The following is a 22,283-nucleotide window of genomic DNA, read 5'->3' as shown; positions in this document are numbered from 1 at the left end:
AAGTACCACTTCATCACCAAGATTCGTGAACCACTTCACACCAAAGTTCACGTCTTGTGTGAGCAAAGGCGGTAAGCCCAACTTGTTTCATGTCATCGCTCTCTTGGGCTTGTTTCTTTAAGGTCGTTTATTATGATGGGCAAATTATATCAGGATTAGTAGTTGATATTGGAATAAGTTAATTTGTCAGCAAATAAAATAATAGTGTTGTGATTACTGATGGATTATTTATGTATAAAATAATGAAAATGACAAAAATACCTCGAGGTCCTTCGAATCCTTTTTTGCTACTAAATAAAGTGGACGATATTTTTGTAAACAAATAACTTCTTCTTAGAACTTATGAGAAACATATTATTTTTAACAATCAAACTATCATTAAGAAATAAAATCAATATAACTAATCTCATCATAACGAATCCAAATATAACTAGTCTCTAAACCAAATGACCGTTGAGTTCTTACGGAGCTACAATAAAAAGGACAACTCAATGACCTAAACTTTTATTATGTATGGAGTCAAGATCGAACCACAAACTCTATTGCATACAATTTTACCCTGTATTACAAGATATTATTTATATAGCTCAAATTTATGACCACCTCGTTACTTTACCAATCACATCAAGGTTGTCGGATTACAAGTGTTTCCATTTAAAAGTGCCCCCAAGCAACATTTGTGTGGTATGGCCTATGTTGATTCGTTACTGTCAAAATGCACTTGTTTCTCCAAACTCAAACAACTCCAAGCCCATCTCATTATCACCGGCAATTTTCAATTCTACACTTGCCGCGCCAAATTCTTGGATTTCTGCGCTGTATCTTCCTCCGGAAACTTCCCTTACGCCGCCCATATCTTCCGCCACATCACTTTCCCTTACAAAAATGAATGGAATGCTATCATTCGCGGCCTTGCCCAAAGCCACAACCCCATTGATGCTCTCACTTTTTATGTCTCAATGTCTCATTCCCTTTGTAAGCCCGACGCTCTCACCTGCTCTTTCACCCTCAAAGCCTGTGCCCGTGCATTGGCCCGTTCAGAAACCCCACAACTCCATGCCCATGTGATTCGATTTGGGTTTGCTGCAGATGTCCTGTTGCGCACAACTTTGCTGGATGCGTACTCAAAATGTGGTGATTTGGATTGTGCATACAAAGTGTTTGACGAAATGGGTGTTAGAGATATTGCGAGTTGGAATGCGTTAATTGCTGGTTTAGCTCAAGGGAATCGACCCACGGAAGCTTTACTGCTTTTTAAGAAAATGAGAGAGGATAATATGGAACCAAATGAGGTCACTGTGCTTGGTGCTCTCTCTGCTTGTTCGCAGTTGGGGGCGAACAAAGAAGGCGAACTTGTTCATGAATTTATCAAAAGTACGAATCTTGATTGTAAAGTGAATGTTTGCAATGCGGTTATTGATATGTATGCAAAATGTGGTCTTGTTGGAAGAGCTTATGAAGTGTTTAATGAGATGAAATGCTTGAGGACTCGTGTCACGTGGAATACCATGATTATGGCACTCGCGATGTATGGAGATGGAGAGCAAGCACTTGAGCTTTTTGAAAGAATGAGCCAAGATGGGATTGAGCCAGATAGTGTGAGTTACTTAGCTGCAATCTGTGCTTGTAACCATGCAGGAATGGTGGAGGAAGGAATGAAATTGTTTGATGACATGGATAGATGTGGAATGAGTAAGAATGTAAAGCATTATGGTAGTATGGTGGACTTGTTGGGAAGAGCTGGGCGGTTGGATGAAGCTTATAAAATTGTACAGTCAATGCCTACAGTTCCTGATGTGGTTTTATGGCAAACTCTCTTAGGGGCTTCCAAGACGTACAGTAATGTGGAAATGGCAGAGATAGCGTCCAAGAAGCTCGTTGAAATGGGATCAAATCATTGTGGGGATTTCGTGTTGCTATCCAATCTTTATGCAGCACAAGGGAGGTGGCATGATGTGAGAAGAGTAAGGGAGGCCATGAAAGATCAAGATGTAAAGAAGGTACCTGGATTTAGCTATATTGAGGTTGGTGGAACGATATACAAGTTTATGAATGGTGATAAGAACCATCCAAAGTGGAATGAGATTTATTGGAAGCTTGATGAGGTTTCGTTAAGGATTAGGGAATACGGGTATGTGGCAGAAACTAATTACGTGTTTCATGATATTGGACCGGAGGAGAAGGAGAATGCACTGTGTTACCATAGTGAGAAGCTGGCTGTGGCCTTTGGTTTGATTAGTACACCTGATAGAACATGCATTAGCGTCAATAAGAATCTTAGGATATGTGGGGATTGCCATGTTGTAATTAAGCTCATATCAAAGATATACGAGCGGGAGATTATTGTGAGGGACAGGACTCGTTTCCACAGATTCAAAGATGGGGCTTGTTCTTGTAAAGAGTACTGGTGAGGTTGATCTAAATTTTGTGGATAAAGCAAATTAGTTTGACGTAGCACAGAAAATCCTGTGTATATGATGAGAAGGGCTCGCCTTGTGCACCAAGTTCTCCTCAAGTTTGAGAGATGGGGGAGAATGGGCCTTTGTCATATGCATTATTACTTTGCATTTCATCTCAGACACTGTAGAAGTCGAGACCTACAGGTCACCAAAAGAGCAACTCTACCATTATACCAAGTCACTCTCACAAGAGAATTGATTCATTTTCAAAAATCTCAAGCAAAGAGCTTGTTCCTCTTGCAGAAATTTGTGATGAGGAATCTGTTTTATATAATGTCATGAAAAGAGGAGCTTTAGAGAAAATCAACTTTTGACATATGTTTTGCTGTTGATTCAATGTACTTTTGGCTTTACTTGTATGCACTAATCAATAAACAAAGACGAATACCCTGTTCTCTATTGCTTGAGCAAATGGAATGTTGTGGCGAAGCAGCAACATTTTGAGTCTTTGATTGGTGCTAGGGCAGGCACCACGACTAGTCGAACAAATGAGAGTTTATCAACGAAGAACTAAGGATAAAAATCTTCATAACTCCTTATATAGGATGTCACAAAGGCTTCAAATAAAATAGCACAAGGGTGATTGAAATAACTCCAATGGCCATGAAATTTTACACTACATAGTTTTAACAATTTTAATTACATGATCTTGATTTCTCACAACTCTCGAAAGGCAATACAAAAACAACCTGCTAAGCAAGTTGCAATAGTTAAAAAAGTAATACTGCACAAAGTAAGAGCTCAGAAACAATAGGCTTACAAATCATCAAGAGGTTAGACAAAAATTACGAATAACCACGGTCAACCGAAAAGAAAAGAATGAACATTTCTAATTTCTGAAGCACATTCAAGACTTGATGAATGTAGATCTTCCAAGGCAGCTGCTAGAGAGAACAACCTCAACTTGGTAGCTATCCCTACAAAAGACGTTGATTGCATACAGAAGACTAATGATCAAACCAACTAATCCTTCATCAGTCGTGCCTCGAAACCACCCTCAGGCCTTTTTACAAGTCTGTATGGCCTGTATGTTCCAAGAAGTTTGTCCCAAATGGCAAAGAATGGCTGAGAATAATTGAACTTTGTGCCTTGGAGCTGATGATGAATGTCATGGTAAGCAGTGTTATTTTGGAAAAACAAATGGAAGATATTACCAGGTAGCCAAAGTCCACAATGATCATCAACTGTTTTGACCACAGCAAAGCAGAAAAAGATTACAGCAGTACGTGCGGTCATTCCAGCAACAAGAAACGAAAGAGCACCACCAAAGGTATCCAGGAGGAGACCTTCAAGTGGGTGGTTATAAAGGGCACCAATCGCGTAAGGCACAACCAACCGATGATGCTGGGAATGAATATGGCGGTACAGAAACTTGTTCTGATGCATGTAGCGATGCACAAAGTACTGCCATGTGTCCATGACCAGCATCGCGATAATGATCTGCACAATCTGAACAGGAATTGAGGGCTGGACTACAGTTTCTGATGTAGTTACCTTACAAGTTAACTGCAATAGAAAACCAGAAACTTTAAGTTATTGTCTATAAATTGCAAAAGCTAATCAATATCATAAAGAAATAGGATCAACAATCTTCATTCCCAGCCTATTTAAAACAATAGACTCTGTAACTATTTTATCTGGCTTTGCAGAAACGAGATATATCCTCCCAACTATAACAATCACTAGCTACTCTACTATAGATATATGTAGCTGGTACAGGAAACTAATACTTCTTCCATTGAATAGCTTTTAAGCGCCAAAATCTTTACTCAAAGTGAAATTGAACTTCAGATAACCTTATTACACAACCTCATGATTTTCTTTCAATCAGCACTCTAAGAACCCATGCAACACTATTTCGTGCTAGCTAGCAGCTTTACCCTTCTAAGTTCGAAGTTAATGCAGGATGGGGCTAGCCTCAAAGAGTAAAATAGTTTCTATGTTTATGAACTCATTAACTCTACCAGCTGGTCTTGATTTTCCACTTATGCTCAACATGCTATTTTCTTAACATATGCCTCAATAAGAACAGAGTTTAAGCACAGAAAGAGCAGACTTAATAACACAAAGTGCAGTACATTTAATAAAATCAACCAGAATATTGAATTACAAGAAGAACGAAAAGTAAAGTAAAGTACTCTGTTAAAAATCCATCCATCCTCAGCCCACTTCCACCACCCAGATCGACGACTTTGTAATTTTACACTCAGACATCAACTCACACCCGAGGTCCCTTTACTCTCCCCTTTGCCCTACCAATTTTCCTATCTATGCTTTTCTCCGAATTTCTTGTTGCTCATGCAACCCCTATCTTCCCCATCTTTTAGTTTCCCACTCTGTAACCTATCAAACTATACAAAGCCACAATCTCTATTCTACTTACTCCTTTCTGAATAGCCGTTGTTGATCAATGACAGTTGCACTAGGGAAACTTGAAAAGATGAATGAATAGTGATAACAGAACAGTTTGGCCTAGTGATTTCCTACCCGAAATTATCCTTTACAGTAAATGACTGTAGTTTCCAGTATTTGTTGCTTGCTCACTGTTCTGATTGAGCCAACTGCAGTGCTTCTAAAACATCTATACAAATACACTAAGGACTGAGTCATATTATTGGAGAAACCAGACAGGCACTTTTGCCTCCAGGTGATGGATTTAGGCAAACAAGTATATTAAAGACATGATGTTGGTCTTGGCGCTCTGATGTTATATCAAATAAGTTTTACAAATTGGTCATTGACTCAGATATTCATAACACGCTTGGGTAGACAAGTGGTAGGAATTGTCACTGGACCAAAAGATGTGTTAGCTGATGAATTTGAAGCAAGGTTGAGAATTGTGGTTGTTTGGACTGTATCTACTTTCAACATTGTGTCACTAAAGATCAACGATAAAGACGGGGATAAGATGAATGAGGTAATCCATGACCTGCGGCCAATCTAAACATGGTAAAAGATGTGATAATCACAAACAGTCCAATAGCCTCAATAATGTGGGAGGTAACCTCCAAGTCTCAAAGTCACCAGGTAGAATTTGAATTTGAATTCTAACTGCCCAATCTTTTGAGCCAAACTCACACGCTCTGTCATCTGCCATTTCATGAATAAAATGTGACCAATTATAAACCAAAAAAATGACAAGGTAAAAAAGAAGAGAAGAGAATACAACTTCAGCAAGCTCACAATATCAGATCATGAGACAAAAACTTAATTCACTGACAGTTGATGAGCAAAATAAGCATTTGTAGAAATCTCTAAAGTCCAACATGTAAGTATGAATTTTAAGAACTACTCTGTTTATTAGTTCCTGTTAGATCATTAACCATTTGCTACACAATTGCCCCGCGATCTATCCATGATAATTGCTCGAAGAGAAGTCAAGTCATATAGATGACATCTTTGAAACTATCTGTATGCCACAGCAAATACGACTGTACCAGAAAAAGTTTGTTGCATTAACAGCCCAACACCCTATATTGGAGGACACAGATCATTCCACGTGTCTCAACCATAAAATAGTTAGGTCAATACTTCATTTTTACTGATAGGTCATGGGTGAAGACTTTTGATAGCTGTAAAACTTCACTAAAAGGCAAAAGATCACCTTTATCCTGTGACCCTATCAGCTAATGGAACCCCAGTGCAAAAACTCAATAACCATGTTAATTTAATTAATTAGGATAAAGAGAAAGCAGGAGGATTTGTAGGTTTCTGGACAAAATAAGGACAAATTCCCAACCCTATGTATAAATAAAAAGGTGAGTGATAACCACACATATTGTTCGACCTCTTCCGAAATGTTATGTCATTCAAGGTTTATCCAAATTCAAGAAATGCTCATACAAGTTATTAGCATGGGGAATTAAAAAGTTGAAGAAACAAAGAGGAAAAAATACATATTAAAGACAGCCCCATTAATGTGCAATTTCGCCATCTTTAAAGGGGGGGGGGGGGGGGGGGGGGGAAAGAAATTTAACTGGAATTTTTTTCTAAATGATAATTGTGGTGCTCAAGCCAGCTTGCACCACTTGATTATTTCACTAGGTACCAACCGCCTCTCACCAACAAAGGCACCAAGTAATTGTGCCCAACAAGGCTTAGACAAGTGAAAAGAAACCTCTTAGTGTTTTTTGCCTTCGTTAGGATTTTGAACCCTGGTCGCCCATACTGAAAGATGTCCGTAGGAAGAAGTGGTCACCGGTTCTTCATTCATTATCCAGCACAATAGAGCAAACAGGCATTTCGCAATAAATAAGATTTCACTCTTTTGGAGCAAACAAGCTCCCAAAACATATGCGTTTTCTTCAATAATATACGTCCACAGATGCTATAAGACCAATATGAAAGTTGTGGCCTAACAGAGGGAGAAGGTATGGAAGAGTTCGTCCACATGGCTAAATTATATTGGTGTTATCCAATGGTTACATCGAGGAAACCCAGGGAGTAGCTACCCATTGAATAAGCATGTTTTGTTATTATAGTCATCTGGGAAACAATATTGGCACCATGTTTATTGTTAGGTTGATCAGCTCAGTGATGACTAAAATATAGCAAGACTTGAACTCTCTACATGATAGAAAATAGTGTCCCTAAAACCTTTTGAAATTACAAATTCTGCAAGTTCATTCTAGAAGTTGATAGTTCAATAAACGTATCAACAACAACAATAACAGCATACCCAATGAAATCCCACAAGTGGGGTCTGGGGAGGGTAGGATGTACGCAGACCTTACCACTACCTCATGGAGATAGAGAGGTTGTTTCCGAAAGACCCTCGGCTCAAAAGTCACAGTCCCAAGTAAGAGAGAAAAACAATATATATAGCATAATGGCAATAAAGCGAAAAGCTATGCAAACTTTACAAGACAAGAACAATAACTCAATAAACGCATCAATGTAGAAAAAAAAGGAAGCAACACACAAGGTCAAGTTTGAACAAGTAAATCTGGCATTTCCATATTTGGCCACACATATTACAACACCCTGATTTGGAACATACAACAGAATGCTAGTAAGCCAAACACCATATGTCCTACTTTGACCATTATGGGAGGCGGGAGCAACTGATCTTTCAGATAGTTTTCCTTTAAAATTCTAATATCTGATGTGAGATGAGAAGTCACCATTTGGTGTCTCCTTGAAGCTCATCCAATTCTTACGTGTCCCTAAATTGGCGTACTTGAAGTGAAAAATGGGCACATTTGAGGCATGCCTTTCAGTAAGACCAGAAAAGCTACTTAGCTCTTCATTTCACTTCCTCGTGCTTATAGGTTAGGTCAAATACACAAATTGATTTAACGTCATCTACAAATGCGTACAATCTAATATAACATTCTTTATCTAACTTTCTTATGCTTCTTGCAACACACAAAATTTGAAACTTGCCCAAACCTTTGTTCATTAACTTGTTAAAAAAATGCTGCATTCACTCAGGAGAATATAACATGATGATCAGTTTTGCGGGCTTTAGATACTTTATTATAGACTTCTTTCCCTCTCTGTCCACTTCTATCAATTTCATGAAGAAAATGTTCAATGTAGTCAATCCTTTGAACGATCAAAGATTATACTATTATGTGTATTGGAGGGGGAGCACATTTGCCGATGGCCACTATTGGACCGTCTTTGTAGAACTTAACAACGCTTCTAGCTGAAAAGATTGAAAGTCACCATTCCTGCATTCATTGACTTGTTAAGAAAATACTTTCATCATCTTAGGATATGACATAATGGTTACTATGCTTTAGATTTTTTTTTCTGTACTTTCTTTCCTCCTTTCTGACTCCTTTTCTATCAATTTCATGAGACACGGTATTCTTTGACGGACAATACCAAGTATCATGATGGAATTAGCATTTGAATGTTATATGGATGTAAAATATGAAGGGGAGGGGGGAGCACGTCTGTCGCTGGTCAGTGTTGTCGAAGAAAGTAAACACAGCATAAGCTAAGGCTGATTGACACATTAAATAGAAGAATCTCGAATCTAAATCAAATAACCACTGCTCTAATTAGATCACACCACATGAGAAGCCATGCAATTGTTAGTTATCCTCTTAAGTAAATGGCTAAATGCAAACAACAAGTTGGTTATAATTGGAAGTCTGACAGCAATATAATCTGAACAATTCGCTATAAATCAATTTAGTCCATGCATAAACTGCTCCCAACTAGTGTTAGTAGGAGGAGGGTGTATGTCGTACACATCCTTCTGTTTGCATTTCTACAAAACCTCAAATGTGTGATCTACATGCCATCAAAGGAGCAGCTCTACCTATCCACTCCTACAGGCTTTGCCCACCCAGTCACACACAGCTACCTAATTAATCAAAATAATTCCAACCAAGATAGACAGATTTCAGAAACAGAATTAGCTGAGGAATTTACCACGAAGAGCAGATGAGCAACAGTTGCCTGAAAAAACTGCTGGATAAGAACCCCTTTAACAACAGAACTCAGCGGAACTAAATTCTTGGTATCTTCCTCTTTCCTTGTGTGAAGACGGTATCTATCCATTGGAGGCAATAGCTGATAAAACCCTGCATACAACCAATACACCACTATTGGGGCAAATGTCCCCATCAATTCATCACTCACATAACCCTCCCAAAACACCATTCTTTTTACCCCTTTTCAAATATATAACACCCCCTTAGCTTTTCCCTCAATCCAAAACTCTCAATTATGAAATTTCCAGCTCAAGATCTACATACAACAAACACACATTACAACATATACCCTGAAACAAAAATCCAAGAAAATGAAAACCCAAATAAGTTCTTGAACAAAAGATAAAATCTTTAGCCCCAAAACAGCATAGAAATTAGTGGTGGTGGTGGTATTCTGAGCGAACCTTAGAGAAATAATGATTGGAAATGTCAGAACAGATCTGGGGCATATGTATAATGTATTACTATGGGAGTTGAGCTGGGGTTAATGCAATGGTAGTGGTGACAGTTGTGAGATTTGGCCTATTTTTTTTTTTTTATTTTTGAATTTATGATTCTGAGAGATTCGTTGGGAAAGGGAAAGGGAAAGGGTTGACAAGAAAAGGGACAAACAACAACAATGGCTTCTGTTTGTTTCTTTCTTTCTTTCTTCATTTTTTTTTTATTTTTTTGAAAAAAGAAAAAAAGTTAATTTCACTTGAGATTTTTTAATGATAAATTGTTACATTTGACTTTGTAAGAGGTAGTTGGTTTGTTTCTTTTATTAGAAATTCGAATTGTACTGTGAATATTGGGACCATTTTGAAATAAGTCAATAACTTAATGGTTCTATGTCCGTACGGCAAGAAGATACTCCCATGAAATTAGGCCTCTTTGAAATTTGAATCAAAATCGATGATAGGATTATAAATTTAGCGATGTTAATAATGATTTTGATTTTTGTTATTATCGAATTATCTATTATTAATAATTTTAAATTTTTTTAATAAGTTAATTTATAACCTGATAGTAAATTAATAAATTATATATATATGTGTGTGTATGTGTCATGCAGTATATATAGTTCTTGACTTAGAGTTTTGTTTCATTTTTTCATTTTTGGTTGTCTCAAAACTTTCGGTTATTATACAATGTGTCGGTGTTTGTTTTTGAGTAAGATGCAATCTGTCAGTTCATTTGTATAGTTCATTTGGTTTGTCACTTTGTTTCTAAATGATTTTAAATGATTTTTTGTATCAAATCTTAATGATTAAATCGATAATCTAACTGATAATAATCAATAATTGATAGACAATAAGCCAATAATTTAATGGTTCTATATCATCTCTAAATGATAAAGTTGGAGAGTATACCAGACCTTTTTCTCTATTTTTATTAAAATTAATGACTCATTTAGGTATGAGATTTTTTAAAAAACAAATACCTGAAATTTTTACAATTTCAATCAAATAACATAATTTGAATATAACAATAAAAAGAAGTCAAATTAACATAGTTTAATGCCTACTAATGTAATTTAAACAAATATTTCTTTCTAAGATTGCTTGATATTTCTTAATCATTTCAATTAAGATCGTTATACAAAATTATTTGAATTTTAAACCTACCTCAAATTTTTGTCATTTTTTCTCACTTTTGGGTGGAGCTTTACCCAATTCAATTAGTTATTTTGTAATAGTCAAACAAAAATATTTTTTATGTAATAAAAATTAGAATAGTAACCTTTGAATAATGGACATAAGCATTGCCGAACACCACCAAAATTTTTATAAATAATAATTAATTTTTACTTTTACAAAGAAATTAATAAATTACGATATTTCAGAAAGCTTCCGCTCAAATCATCTCTTTTATGACTAATAGAAAAAGTCACTCGATAAAAGAAGTCGGCTTTTACTTAGTATGTTTAACTTATTGTATAGTTAAACTAATTAAGAAGAGACATTGTGTCTTTCTTGAATACTTGAAAGATGAATTAAACTAATTTAAAATAAATTATCATGGCAACTATATCAATATCAATAATAAGATAATATGTATGCACATGGTTACAAGAGAAACAACAATAAATAAAATATACACAAATTCACTCTGCATTTGTCTTCAAGCAACAGATTACAGAAACCAGAAAATAATGTTTGTTGGAAGGTGGGGAAATGAAATGAGAGGTGAAAGCAAAAGGAAGTCAATCTGTTATTTATCCCCATTCTCTTAATTAAACGTCACGAGTTTGAGTTCTGCATAAAAAATTATAATGTATGAAGATGTTAGTGCCAAGGGCGGAGCTAGTATCCCACATGCAAATTCAGACGAACTTAGTAGATTTTACTCAAATAATATATTTATGCTAATAAATTCAATAAATATTAAATTTAAAATTCAGTTATTATCACTTAAAATTGTTATTGTAAATTTAAGAACCCATAAAATTAAAATTCTAGCTACATACAAATTTCTGAATAAGGTAGTGTAACTACAGAATCTTTAGGGGTGATGAGATAATTTCAGTTATTCAAATGATATATTAACAATAAAGTGTATAAGCTTTTACACATTGTTTATTATATAGCATTTTTTTTAAAAAAAACAAACAAAATAAAGTGTATAAGCTTTTACACATTGTTTATTATATAGCATTTTTTTTTTTTTAAAAAAAAACACATCGTTCTTATACCATTTAGAAAAAATAATGTAAACTTTTCCGCTTTATCATTGCCGAAAGTGCAATTTTTTGATTTTTTTCAAGCATAAATAAATTTTGATGAAAATATATAAAAAAAATATTTTAAATTATTTATAAAAATAATATATTATATAATTAATTATAAAAATATTATATTATATATATAATTATAAAAATATATATATATATATATATATTTATCCGTTCAGCTATTTTTTTTAAAAAAAATTAATTTATTTAACCGATTTAATTAAATTTTTTGATTTGAATTCTTTTTATATAAATCGAACACCAAAATATATATATAAAAAACTAAAAGGACTTAATTTCCTCAGATGTAAATACAAAGGACAATTTTGAACCTAACCTAATACTTAAAGGACTTATTTTGTCACTTTCTCCCTTCTTCTGTTTGGTCAATTTTCCTCTGTTCTCCCCATTTTACTCCGATGAATAAGATGAAAAAACCAACGGATTCCGCCGGTGCTACGCCACGGTCAGAACCACCACTGAACACCAAATTAGTAGAAGAGCAAGCTCAACAGTCGGAATGTCAAGCAAAAAATTCCCAGGAATTGGTCATTGCCAATCTCAGCAAACTATCCGACGGACTCTCTGCGTTCCAGCGATGCTTGACTGACGTAGAACAACACATTGATGCCGTCCGGACCTCAATTGACTCCGCTGTTCTACTACTGCTCACTCCACCTCCACACACAGCTAATACCACTCCGCCACCAGTGACACTCCCAACCCTAGATCCAGAGCCAGATCCATCTTGCGAGTCTGACGCCTCTGAAGATGAAGAGGAGGAGGAGGAGGAGGAAGAGGAAGGCGAAGACGACGATGATGATGATGAGGAGGAGGAGGAGGAGGAAGAGGAAGATGAGGAGGAGGAGGAGGAATTGAAACCCTCTTCTCGTTCAGAGCTGGAATTTCTGTGTGAAACAATGAAAATTGTTGATCTGAAGAGGTACATTATAACGCATATCTCAGATATAGATGGATTGCGTGAACAAGTTCCTAAGGCATTGAAACTTTCACCCAATCCAGCAACGCTTGTATGGAAATGTATCAACAAGGGGTCCAGGAAGCGTGTTGATAGCTTAAAAGGAAAGGCTTCTCTATTGGCTTTGGAATGCCTCTTGCTGACGATGGGAGAGGGAAGAGTAGTTAAGATTGAAAAATGGGTGAAAGAAGAGGCGGAGCAGGCAGCTTCAGCATGGCGGGCGAGGATGTTATCCCAAGGAGGTGTATCAAAGGCTCATGAAATGGATGCCCGGGGTTTGCTGTTGCTCATTGGGTGTTTTGGGATTCCACTAGGATTTTTAGACCGGGATATTAGATATTTGATTCAAGTAAGTGGCGCCTCGAAGATATCTGGTGCTCTTAGGAGATCAAGCGCTCTCATGGAAAGGATTCCAAGAATACTAGAGTGGATGCTGAAGAACTATTTAGTAGTTGGGGCCATTGATATTGCCTATACTTTTGGAATGGAGGACAAATTTAACCCTCGTAGTATCTTGACATCATTTTTACATAACTCTGAAGTGTCATATTTGAACAATACTAAGGGACTTGAACAACAAAGTATTGCTGTGTGTGCAGGTAAAAAGAAGCACTTGTCTGATCTGAAATCTGTCGAAGAATGTTTGGAATGTCACAAGATTGATCCTTTGAAACTCCTTCCTGGTTGGCAAATCGATGTGAGAATAATGAACTTAGAGAAAGATATTACTGATTTAATTAAGCATATAGGTGAGAAAGAACATGCTGAATTGACTAGGCATACAGTTGATCAGAAGATGGCACAAAAGAGAAAAATTGATGAGGCTGAGTCGTCCGGTAGTTTCAGCAACAAAGAAATGAAACCCTCACATTTTCCAAATCCAAATCCGTGGCCTCTACAACAACATAGAGTTGTTAATCATGTTTATGATAGCAATAACACCTTGTTAGAACATGGTGGAACTGCCGGCCACATTTATGGCTATTCTCAGTCCCCGACAGTATTGCATGGAGCTGTTGCAGGCTCAATACATCAAAATGTTGTTGGCTCACTGACAGGCCCTGTGGGAGGTGTTCTGGCCATGGATGGGGCTGGAGCTGGAGCAGGTACATCAGTGAACGGAGGTTCATGTGTTGGAGTTCATGGAGGGACTCTAGTTGATCATACAAACGGTCTAATAGGAAGTTATACTGGTCAGTTATATGGACCGCATGGTGATGCAGCTGTGCATGACAGACTGGCCTCCCACACCTATGCTTATAGGCCGTCATCCTACTTGGAAGCATCTGGCTCTCTGGGGTTGCCAAATACCATGCCTGGTGATGCTTATAGGCCTCCACCATATTTGGAAGGCACTACGGGGTTGCCAAACACCATACCTGCACCATATCAGTTTACTGAAACTATTCCAGCAACTGAACTATACCAAAGCAATGGCTCACGAGCAGTTGATGCTGTTCCATCTGCTGCCCTTGCTCATCCTTCATCCTCCTTGTACTGGAAGAGATAGTTTTGCATTGGGCAGGCATTATTTCTAACTTAGTTTCCCTTTTGTAGTATACCCAGTCTAGAAGTGATCTCGCCCACATGGTCTTGGAGAAGTTTGTGTTTCATTAGCTACTAAAAAGCTCTGGCCAATGTTAGGCTTAGCATAGTGATGTCTAAATTCAACCTGAAAAATTTTCATTTGCTTGGAAAGATTTCAAAAAATTACAATATTTAAAATAAAGGCAAACGAGATAAGTAACTGATTAACTTCCATTTGCTTTCTCTTCCCTTCCTGAGCATGATTTTCTAACATTTCTTTGTTTTTCCTTTCCTCATCCAGTCCAGCAGGTCACACTGGTTCCTTGGAAAATCCAAGGTCATGGGTTCAATTCCTCAAAAACATGCATCTTCCTCTTTTCCCAAGTATGACATTCTTGTAATTTTCGCCTGAGATGAAATTAAATGGAGCATGAGGATTCATATGTTGTTTGTTGTTTTGATGATCTGCTCAATTGTTGACTGGAGTCCCTGTAGGCACACGCACTTGTATATCTTGTTTGTCTCTCCATTCGTATGTGTAAATGTTGGACCTGCATCTTTTTATTTGCTCCCTTGATGTTATGAAATGATATAGTCTTCTTGCATTTAGTTTCAAGATTTTCTTGTATGGATAGTCTACCCAAGGTTGTAGTTTATTGCTTTGCTGCGAATTGTTTGATCTTTCGCCATTCAACCTGTGTGATTTGCATATATATTGTCTAGAAGATATTTTCTGTAGTTGACCTTCGACTTATGAATCAATCCTTTTGACTTGGGATTTGAGGATCAATTTTCATGTCTGTTTCTTTGTTGCTTAAGTAGGTGGTCGAGTGTGTTATATTCAATTTCTTTTATTCTAACTTTGCATCTTAGTTTCTGGGCTTGCAGATATACATTATGTGGAAACCATATTTACGATTTGTCTTTGTTTTTATTTCTGTATTTCGTACCTTTGGTGAAGTTTGACTTCATTAAGGTAATTGTGTTTTTCTATGCAGTCCAGCATTGTTATTGAAGTCGGAGGATTTTGCTAAAGGTGTTCTAACATTTAGTATATTCTAGTTTCTGGACGGGTGTTCCATGTAAATTTTTATAGATTTGTTGGAACAATTAAAATTCTATGAAAATGTGTGTATAATGAATATACTGAAGTGCAACAATTCCAAATAAATCTTTAAAAGTGACAAGAAACATCAAATGAGGAGTGCAGTTTAATGTTTATAATTAATTTCTTGGCTTTTGGCTTGAATGAGCTGTATAATAGAGACAACAGTTCAATGATTATGTATGAATTGACATTGGGATTTCAGCAAGTATATCGATGGAACATAGCTTGAGCAGTTACAGACTAAGACTTGTGAAAGCATTAGAAATGATTTGGATTCTGGAATAACAAATATAATATACAAATACAAGATTGTGCTTCAAATGAAACATGCTGTAAACGCAAAATGGCAATGAAATCTCGTATGATTAGATTAAATCTGATCAGCCTAGGGGATGAGGTACTTTTAACAATCCAAGTGATAACTAAGCCTGAACAATGATGCTTCTTACAAATTAATCATCTTCCAGATGTTGTTACAAGTGTCAAAGGCAGTCTCCTTTGATGAATCAAACTCGAAATTTTCAACCACCTTCTTATCTCTCTCCACAATATCTAGGATAGGTCAAGGTGAAGTGAATTGCTGCTGAATGATACACAACCTCGAAAAACACACACGAGGTGAAATAAGAAAAGAATCAGAAAATGTTAGTTTAGCAAGCAAAGTAATTAGGATACGGCCTGATATTTTGGATTGATCATCCAAGTTCGGGATGATACTTGTAACAGAGGCATACAGTGATAGCTTCATCCTACAAAATAAGAGACGAAAATTGCTAAAAATCAAACATATACATGAAACAGCCCTTAAAGAAGCATTACAAACAATAGTAGTAGCTAGACAGAGACAAGAAAATATCACTAAATGTTGCTTGTTTCAACAAATTACCAAACATCAATTGCACACTGGGAGTACAACTTTAATAATAACCATTTTAAAGAAAAAAAGAGGAAAAGGAACTTTCTGGATAAAAGCACTAGTATCCTTGCAACAGGATATTCTGCAAGCGGCTGTGTCTACAGAGTGTAAACCACTAATGAAAAAAAGTAACACGGCTAATAAGTTTCAATCCTCAGATGATGTTCACGAGGTAACGCTGCAGCAGAGGTAAAACTTTAAAAAATACTACTCCTTTAGTTCCAAATTATGTGATATAGTTTGAATTGTCATAGAGTTTAAAGAAAGAAATGAAGGTTTTCGAAACTTGTGGTCTTAAATGACATAAAATTTGGATGGTCATAAAAACTTCTCATTAAGGGTCAAATGGGAAGTGTAAAGTTAATTGTTTACAAATTTAGAAATGTGTCTTTCTTTCGGAACAGGGTAAAAAGAAAAGTGTATCCCATAAAGTGGAAAGAAGAGATACGTTTTGTTGCATCCAGATAATGCCAAATCATGTGTATATTCACTTTGTAGAAATACTTAGAGCCCGTTTGGATGGGCTTAAGAAAAAGTAACTTTTATGTATGAAGTGATTTTAAAATTTTGAAGTGCTGAAAGTTATTTTTATAAATAAGCAGTTGAGTGTTTGGATAAAAGTGCTTATGTTGAAAATAAGTATTTGAATTTTAGGGTTAAAAGAATAAAAAGGGTAGTTTGGGAATTTAGTTAAAATATAAGGAATATAAAAGTAATTTTCATGGTTAAACAAAATGGTTTTAAGCACTTAGAAAAAAAAAAGTTAGAAATCCTAACTTTTCATTTTTGACTGACTTTAAGAACTTTATGGCTTAAAGTTAGCATTAGGCAAACACGTCCAAAAGCTAAAAAGGGGCTTTAAGTTGGTTTTGACCAACTTTACCCATCCAAACGGGCTCTTAATTGGGCAATAGTTACAACTAGACATCCAAAGATGTACTGTGGTAGAGCTTGATCTCACAAGATGGGATGTTACTGGACTATCTTAACAGTGATTGGCGTATGACAGATACATTCAAATATTTGTACCACGTAGCCATACCGAACTGAGTTGGCAAATTATGCACAGAATATGATGTAAACATGTTAGACCCTCGCAACCTCTTGACATACTTTGACAGCATAAAGTTGCAAAAGCTTACTGAGTCAACATATGAATATCTTTTAATTTTTGATAACGGAGAAACCCCAAGGGCCAGCGGGCATAGTTTGAAACTCAGAGGATGAGGAGGAGTCAACATATCAATGTAACGATGGGATTGTTTCAATGAAATATTATAGTAGTATGTTGGAAGTAAATGTATGTCACAATCATAAACATATTAAAGAACTACAAGAGGTTCTGATTACTTACTCTGCTCGAAGCTGATCTTGGTCAAGTTTCTTGAGCAATTTCCTTTGCTCCTCAATAGAGTCTCTTTGATGATCTAAATCATTGATCTCATCGGTTATAACTGTGTTTAAAAAAAGTGTCAAATCAGTAAGCATAACTCTAAATTATCTGAGAAATACAAATACATGTATCTAACGTTTTTAAATATACTTATCTAAGTTCTTCTCTTAGCAGTTGTTCTCTCTGGATCTCCTGCTCTAACTCTGTCTGCAGCTTATCTATCTCAGCATCTGCAGCAGCTTCAAATTGTGCTTCTGTTGTTCTCTGCTTGCATGCATTTATCTTTCCTTCATAATCTGAGTATATGTAATGACATGAAATTAGTTATTTAATACTTCCAAATTCAGAAATCTGGACATCTCCCTTTACAATCATAAATTAATGCTCGAACGAAGCCACTAAATACCATGCAACATAATTCCGATTTTCAACTTATATAACAAAAAAAGAACATGCATGACTGAGGGAATTCATAGGAGCAGTGCTTGGACCTCGAAAGAAACCAAAGTAGTGGTCTGTTGAGCTAACTATTAAACAAAACACACGGATACACATACTGGGCCTCTGCACTTATTTTTGCATTATAATTGGCTAAAAGGACTTCACCTCGGAAACAAACTATACCAAAAGTAAAAGTATCACCGAAACTATCAGGAATAAGTAGGTAATAGCACCAATTTTACACTACATATAATACATACTACAAAATCCATGAGGGTTGGCATGAGAGCATCCAGATTCCAGCAGTAGTACTCATGTAAAAGTACAAAAGACAGAGACAAGACTCCACAATCCCCAAAATTTTAGTAATAAAAGAAACATCCAGAAATCACGATAATTTTGTAAGAAGCAATTTTGACCTGACACTCCAGTACACAAACAAACAGAAAATGGTGTTTCAGTTGCATTTAAAAAGAATTATCCACTAATAACTGGTACTTAAAAAAACAATCATCCAGCTGCAAGAACATTGTACAGTTTGTCTACGTTGATTCAAAAATGCAATCTCAGGCAAAGAACTTATTTTTTCCACTACATAGTTTACAAGGAGCAAAGGAGATCCTATTGCACAGTGGTGGCCCTGAGGTTTGAACTTGTGGATTGTGGTTGAATATATAGCTTCTTGGCAACGGGATGTCCCTTGGGAAGAATCATTAAACTAAATAATCTAGGATGAAGTTGACTCAACCCCCATGTTACTAAATGAAACATCCAGAAATAACGATATCATTAAAAAGCAAGTTTTCAAGAGTAAAGAGGTATCTATAAAGCAGAAGTGCTATGAGAAAAAAAAACTGCATCCAACAGCAAAGTACATCATAAACTCTGCTTATATCAGATTTAAAGTTGCAATCTTTAAGCCAACTGTGTTTTTTCGAACAAATTGTTCATAGGAAGTAGGGAAGGTCCAGTCAGGCACTACTTAGCTAACTTGTGAGATCTGCAGCTTAAATTGTACCCTCCAGGGAGCATTTGGCCATGAATTTTTTTTACCTTTCCCGGAGTTGAAGTTAACACACTTGGCCATAAGATTCGGGAATTTAACTTGAATTTTCAGGAATTTGAAAAACACCAAAAAGCTTTTTTCACTCCAAATAACTCACAAAAATTCAAAAACAATTCAGAATTGTATTCATGGCCAAACCCAACACCAAAATTTCAAATATCATTTTTCACTTTGAAAACAAAAACTACTTTTTTTCAACTACTCAAAGTTTACAAAGCCAAAGGACCCCTTAAGTAACACACAGAAAGAGGTTCACTCAGTCACCATCCTACCATTTCCACAAAAAAAATAAAAATCAACAGTAAGCAGATTGTTAATTTGAACTTAATCTAACTTATTCTTTCTCACATAATAATTTATGGGGATTAAGGAAAACTCCAACTGGGAAAGAATCAAACTTTAAGCCCCCAATCGCTAAAACTAACAGAATTGAAAAGGAAATACAAGAACCCCACCTTGAATGGAACTGTGAAGGGCCTGGTACTCAGTGTGGCAGTGTGATTGAAGGGCATTAGATTGTTCTTTACACTGTTTCAAGAAGCTGACATCTTTATCTTCTTTCAAGAACTGAACAAGATCCTTACTGAAGGAGATCAGCTTCTCCACATCCACGTTTTTCGACTCATCCACCATTGTCGACTGTCCAGACCCTCCCTATACTAGAAGACCAAAGTTTAGGGCTTTTTCTTGTTCTCCCTCCGAAGGCAGTATTTTGAAAAGAAGAGTGATTTAACGGAGTTTACGGGAAAAGAAACAGCGCCTACTATTGGAGAAAATGACCAAAATGATGCTTAATGTATCCCTACTATTTTATTTTGCTCTTTCATATATTTCAATTAATTGAAATAGTCTTTAAAGTATAATAAAATGTGTTCATTTTGGTCTTTTAAGAAAATTCACCATTTTTTGTTAAAGAAAGTAAAAACATTATTGTTAGATTTCATGAAGTTTTTCTTTGGAGCTAACGAAGAAAATAACAATGATATATTTTGTTAATCATGTAGAGTCCATAGTTAAATTTATTATTGTTTTTGGTTAATATATTAGGTTTAAGCCAAAGAAGCAAAATGAATACCCTTTATTATACATGAAGAACAAAGATCAAAATAAAGCATTACTCATACATTAAGAATCATTTTAGTCATTTTTATGGTACGGTTGGGAGTATGTCCAGAAATAGTTTGAATATATTCTTTGTTATATTTTGATGTAAATATAGTTCCTGTTAATGGTGTTACATTCTTAGGCCAAATATCTCTCTCGATATATTTTGGCAAAAATTTTAATAGATTATTTTTTTTCTTCTTTTTGGATATGTTGTTTTCTCTCTTTAATAGCATGATTATTTCTTGATGTTGAACTATATAGAGTGATATAATTGGTCTAATATTGATTTTATATCCACTTATGAAAAAGTTAAAGATGATTTTTTGAAATATCATAGATTGTTTCAGTAAAATTTCTAGAATAATCTAGTATAGTATCTAAGATAAGCATCTTGTTGAAATATCTAAATATTTTAGAGTTAAAAGATAAAGTTACTAGAATTTTCTTGTAAATATTCTAGAGATGATATTTGTAGAAAATCACATGCTTGTCTATATTTTGTAGTATCTAGAATCATTCATCTATCTATACTATATTAAAAGCACAAAGACCCTCAAAATATTGATTGAACTTTTTGTCCTTCATTAAAAAATTCCGCTTTAGACAAATCTTTTCATCATTTTTATCAAATTATTGTTTAATTATCTTATAATATTTATGCTATATTAAAAGCATGAAAATCTTAATAATATTGTTTGAATTTTTTTTTCTTCACTGAAAGAATTATGTTTAGACCAAATCGTCTTTTCACTATTTTTCTTCAATTATTCTTTATTTATTTAAGTTGGATAAAATTGTAATTGTAAACACTAATAATTTCTTTCTGTTTTTATTAAGTACGTCTTTTTTTTAGATTTAAGTTTAGGTTTAGGATTCACATTAGGTTTAGGACTCTTTTATATATATACAAAGAATAAACTAATTAAGGGATCCCATTAATTAGCGTTGTATACTTGTATTGTACTCCATCAACGCCTCTCTTCCAATTTCCACCTTTATTCTGGTTAGGTTAATGTCTCTCCTATGGTTAGGTTTTAGATTTCAACGTCAATTGCTATGTTTTAATAATTTGATTTTTTTATATAATTTTATTAATTCATTTTAAAAACTTAAACATTTTCCTTGATATTTATCTTGTAACTCAAATATATTATTAAATATTTACGTAATTTTTTGAAAATTGTGTACTCAATATATGAGCTACACAAATAATAATTTATTCATTTTATATACATTTTTTATTAAATGACGCAAAACGCGTAATTTAAACTACTACTATATTAAAAGAATGAAGACTCTTAAAATATTGATTGAACTTTTTGCCCTTCTCCATTTTAGACAATATCGTTTTTTCACTATTTTTTTTAATTATTATTTTATTATTTTAATGATATTAAATATTGAAAGATAATAAGAATTAATCCGAACTATATGAGGAGATGCCCGTGGATATGTATCGAGAGACTCCTAAATCATCAACTAATTGGGTTACTCCTAAATCTCCTATGTCCTAACTATATGAGGAGATTATACGACTAGCACTTCTTTTTTATTAATCTGTACTATATTAAAAATATGAAGACTCTTAAAATATTGATTGAATATTTTGTCCTACCGTAAGGCAAGTTTCTTATTTTGTAGGCATAGAGCCGCCCCTGCTTAAGATCTTCAATTGTTAGCGCTCATAAAGAGTTGCATGCTTTTAAATATATATATAATTTTATTGATCGATGTGAGACACACGTGCAAAACACGTACACTAAATTAGTAGATGATTATAAATACGGGTTGGTCTTGTACATTTATATTCAACCAAAACCCAAATCGAAGAGTCTTCTTTCATAATAAAATTCTCTTATTCAAAATACGCATTCTCCTTTCTAGCTTCCTCTTCTTTAGTTGAGTCTTTGGATCTTAATCAACGATCTTGAACTAGTAGAAAGTCTCTCAAATTATGCTTTTCTTCTACTGTTTCTACGACACTAAACTAGACATTGAGCTATTTTAGTACGTCAGTCACAGTCTTTTTTGAAAGTAAAAATTGAATAATTCACTTGTTTATAGAATTTAAAACTTGAAATCATAAAAAAAAATGATAAATTTATCTAGAAGTTTAATATTTTGA

General features: G+C 35.0%; 4 protein-coding genes across 6 annotated transcripts; 2 read left to right on the top strand and 2 right to left on the bottom strand.

Moving 5' to 3' along the window:
* The first annotated feature begins 529 nt into the window (after window positions 1-529).
* On the top strand, window positions 530-2,969 carry LOC129903348 (pentatricopeptide repeat-containing protein At1g34160). The gene has a single exon (XM_055978883.1). It carries the CDS (start codon window positions 687-689, stop codon window positions 2,409-2,411), a length of 1,725 nt encoding a protein of 574 aa, XP_055834858.1. The 5' UTR covers window positions 530-686; the 3' UTR covers window positions 2,412-2,969.
* A 73-nt stretch (window positions 2,970-3,042) lies between these two features.
* Window positions 3,043-9,542, bottom strand: LOC129903349 (very-long-chain aldehyde decarbonylase GL1-9-like). The gene is made up of 3 exons (XM_055978884.1): window positions 9,313-9,542; window positions 8,847-9,198; window positions 3,043-3,965 (listed from the first exon to the last, which is right to left on the bottom strand). Exons 2-3 carry the CDS (start codon window positions 9,075-9,077, stop codon window positions 3,423-3,425), a joined length of 774 nt encoding a protein of 257 aa, XP_055834859.1. The 5' UTR covers window positions 9,078-9,198; window positions 9,313-9,542; the 3' UTR covers window positions 3,043-3,422.
* A 2,449-nt stretch (window positions 9,543-11,991) lies between these two features.
* LOC129902542 (protein FRIGIDA-like) lies at window positions 11,992-15,392 on the top strand. 3 transcript variants are annotated; one of them, XR_008770113.1, is made up of 3 exons: window positions 11,992-14,125; window positions 14,429-14,511; window positions 15,126-15,375. XR_008770113.1 is itself a non-coding variant. In XM_055977847.1 (2 exons), exon 1 carries the CDS (start codon window positions 12,041-12,043, stop codon window positions 14,108-14,110), a length of 2,070 nt encoding a protein of 689 aa, XP_055833822.1. In that variant the 5' UTR covers window positions 11,992-12,040; the 3' UTR covers window positions 14,111-14,125; window positions 14,429-15,392. The 3 variants fall into 3 exon arrangements, 1 of the variants encoding a protein (XP_055833822.1); XR_008770112.1 differs by having other exon boundaries at window positions 11,992-14,511; window positions 15,126-15,378; XM_055977847.1 differs by having other exon boundaries at window positions 14,429-15,392.
* Window positions 15,393-15,468: 76 nt separating this feature from the next.
* LOC129902543 (kinetochore protein SPC24 homolog) lies at window positions 15,469-19,811 on the bottom strand. The gene is made up of 5 exons (XM_055977848.1): window positions 19,507-19,811; window positions 17,699-17,840; window positions 17,506-17,607; window positions 15,911-15,984; window positions 15,469-15,787 (listed from the first exon to the last, which is right to left on the bottom strand). Exons 1-5 carry the CDS (start codon window positions 19,682-19,684, stop codon window positions 15,681-15,683), a joined length of 603 nt encoding a protein of 200 aa, XP_055833823.1. The 5' UTR covers window positions 19,685-19,811; the 3' UTR covers window positions 15,469-15,680.
* Between the last annotated feature and the right edge of the window lie 2,472 nt (window positions 19,812-22,283).

Source organism: Solanum dulcamara, chromosome 9 (assembly GCF_947179165.1).
Source record: "Solanum dulcamara chromosome 9, daSolDulc1.2, whole genome shotgun sequence".
Classification (NCBI taxonomy): Eukaryota; Viridiplantae; Streptophyta; class Magnoliopsida; order Solanales; family Solanaceae; genus Solanum; species Solanum dulcamara.
This window is presented reverse-complemented; position numbering and strand designations above follow the sequence as displayed.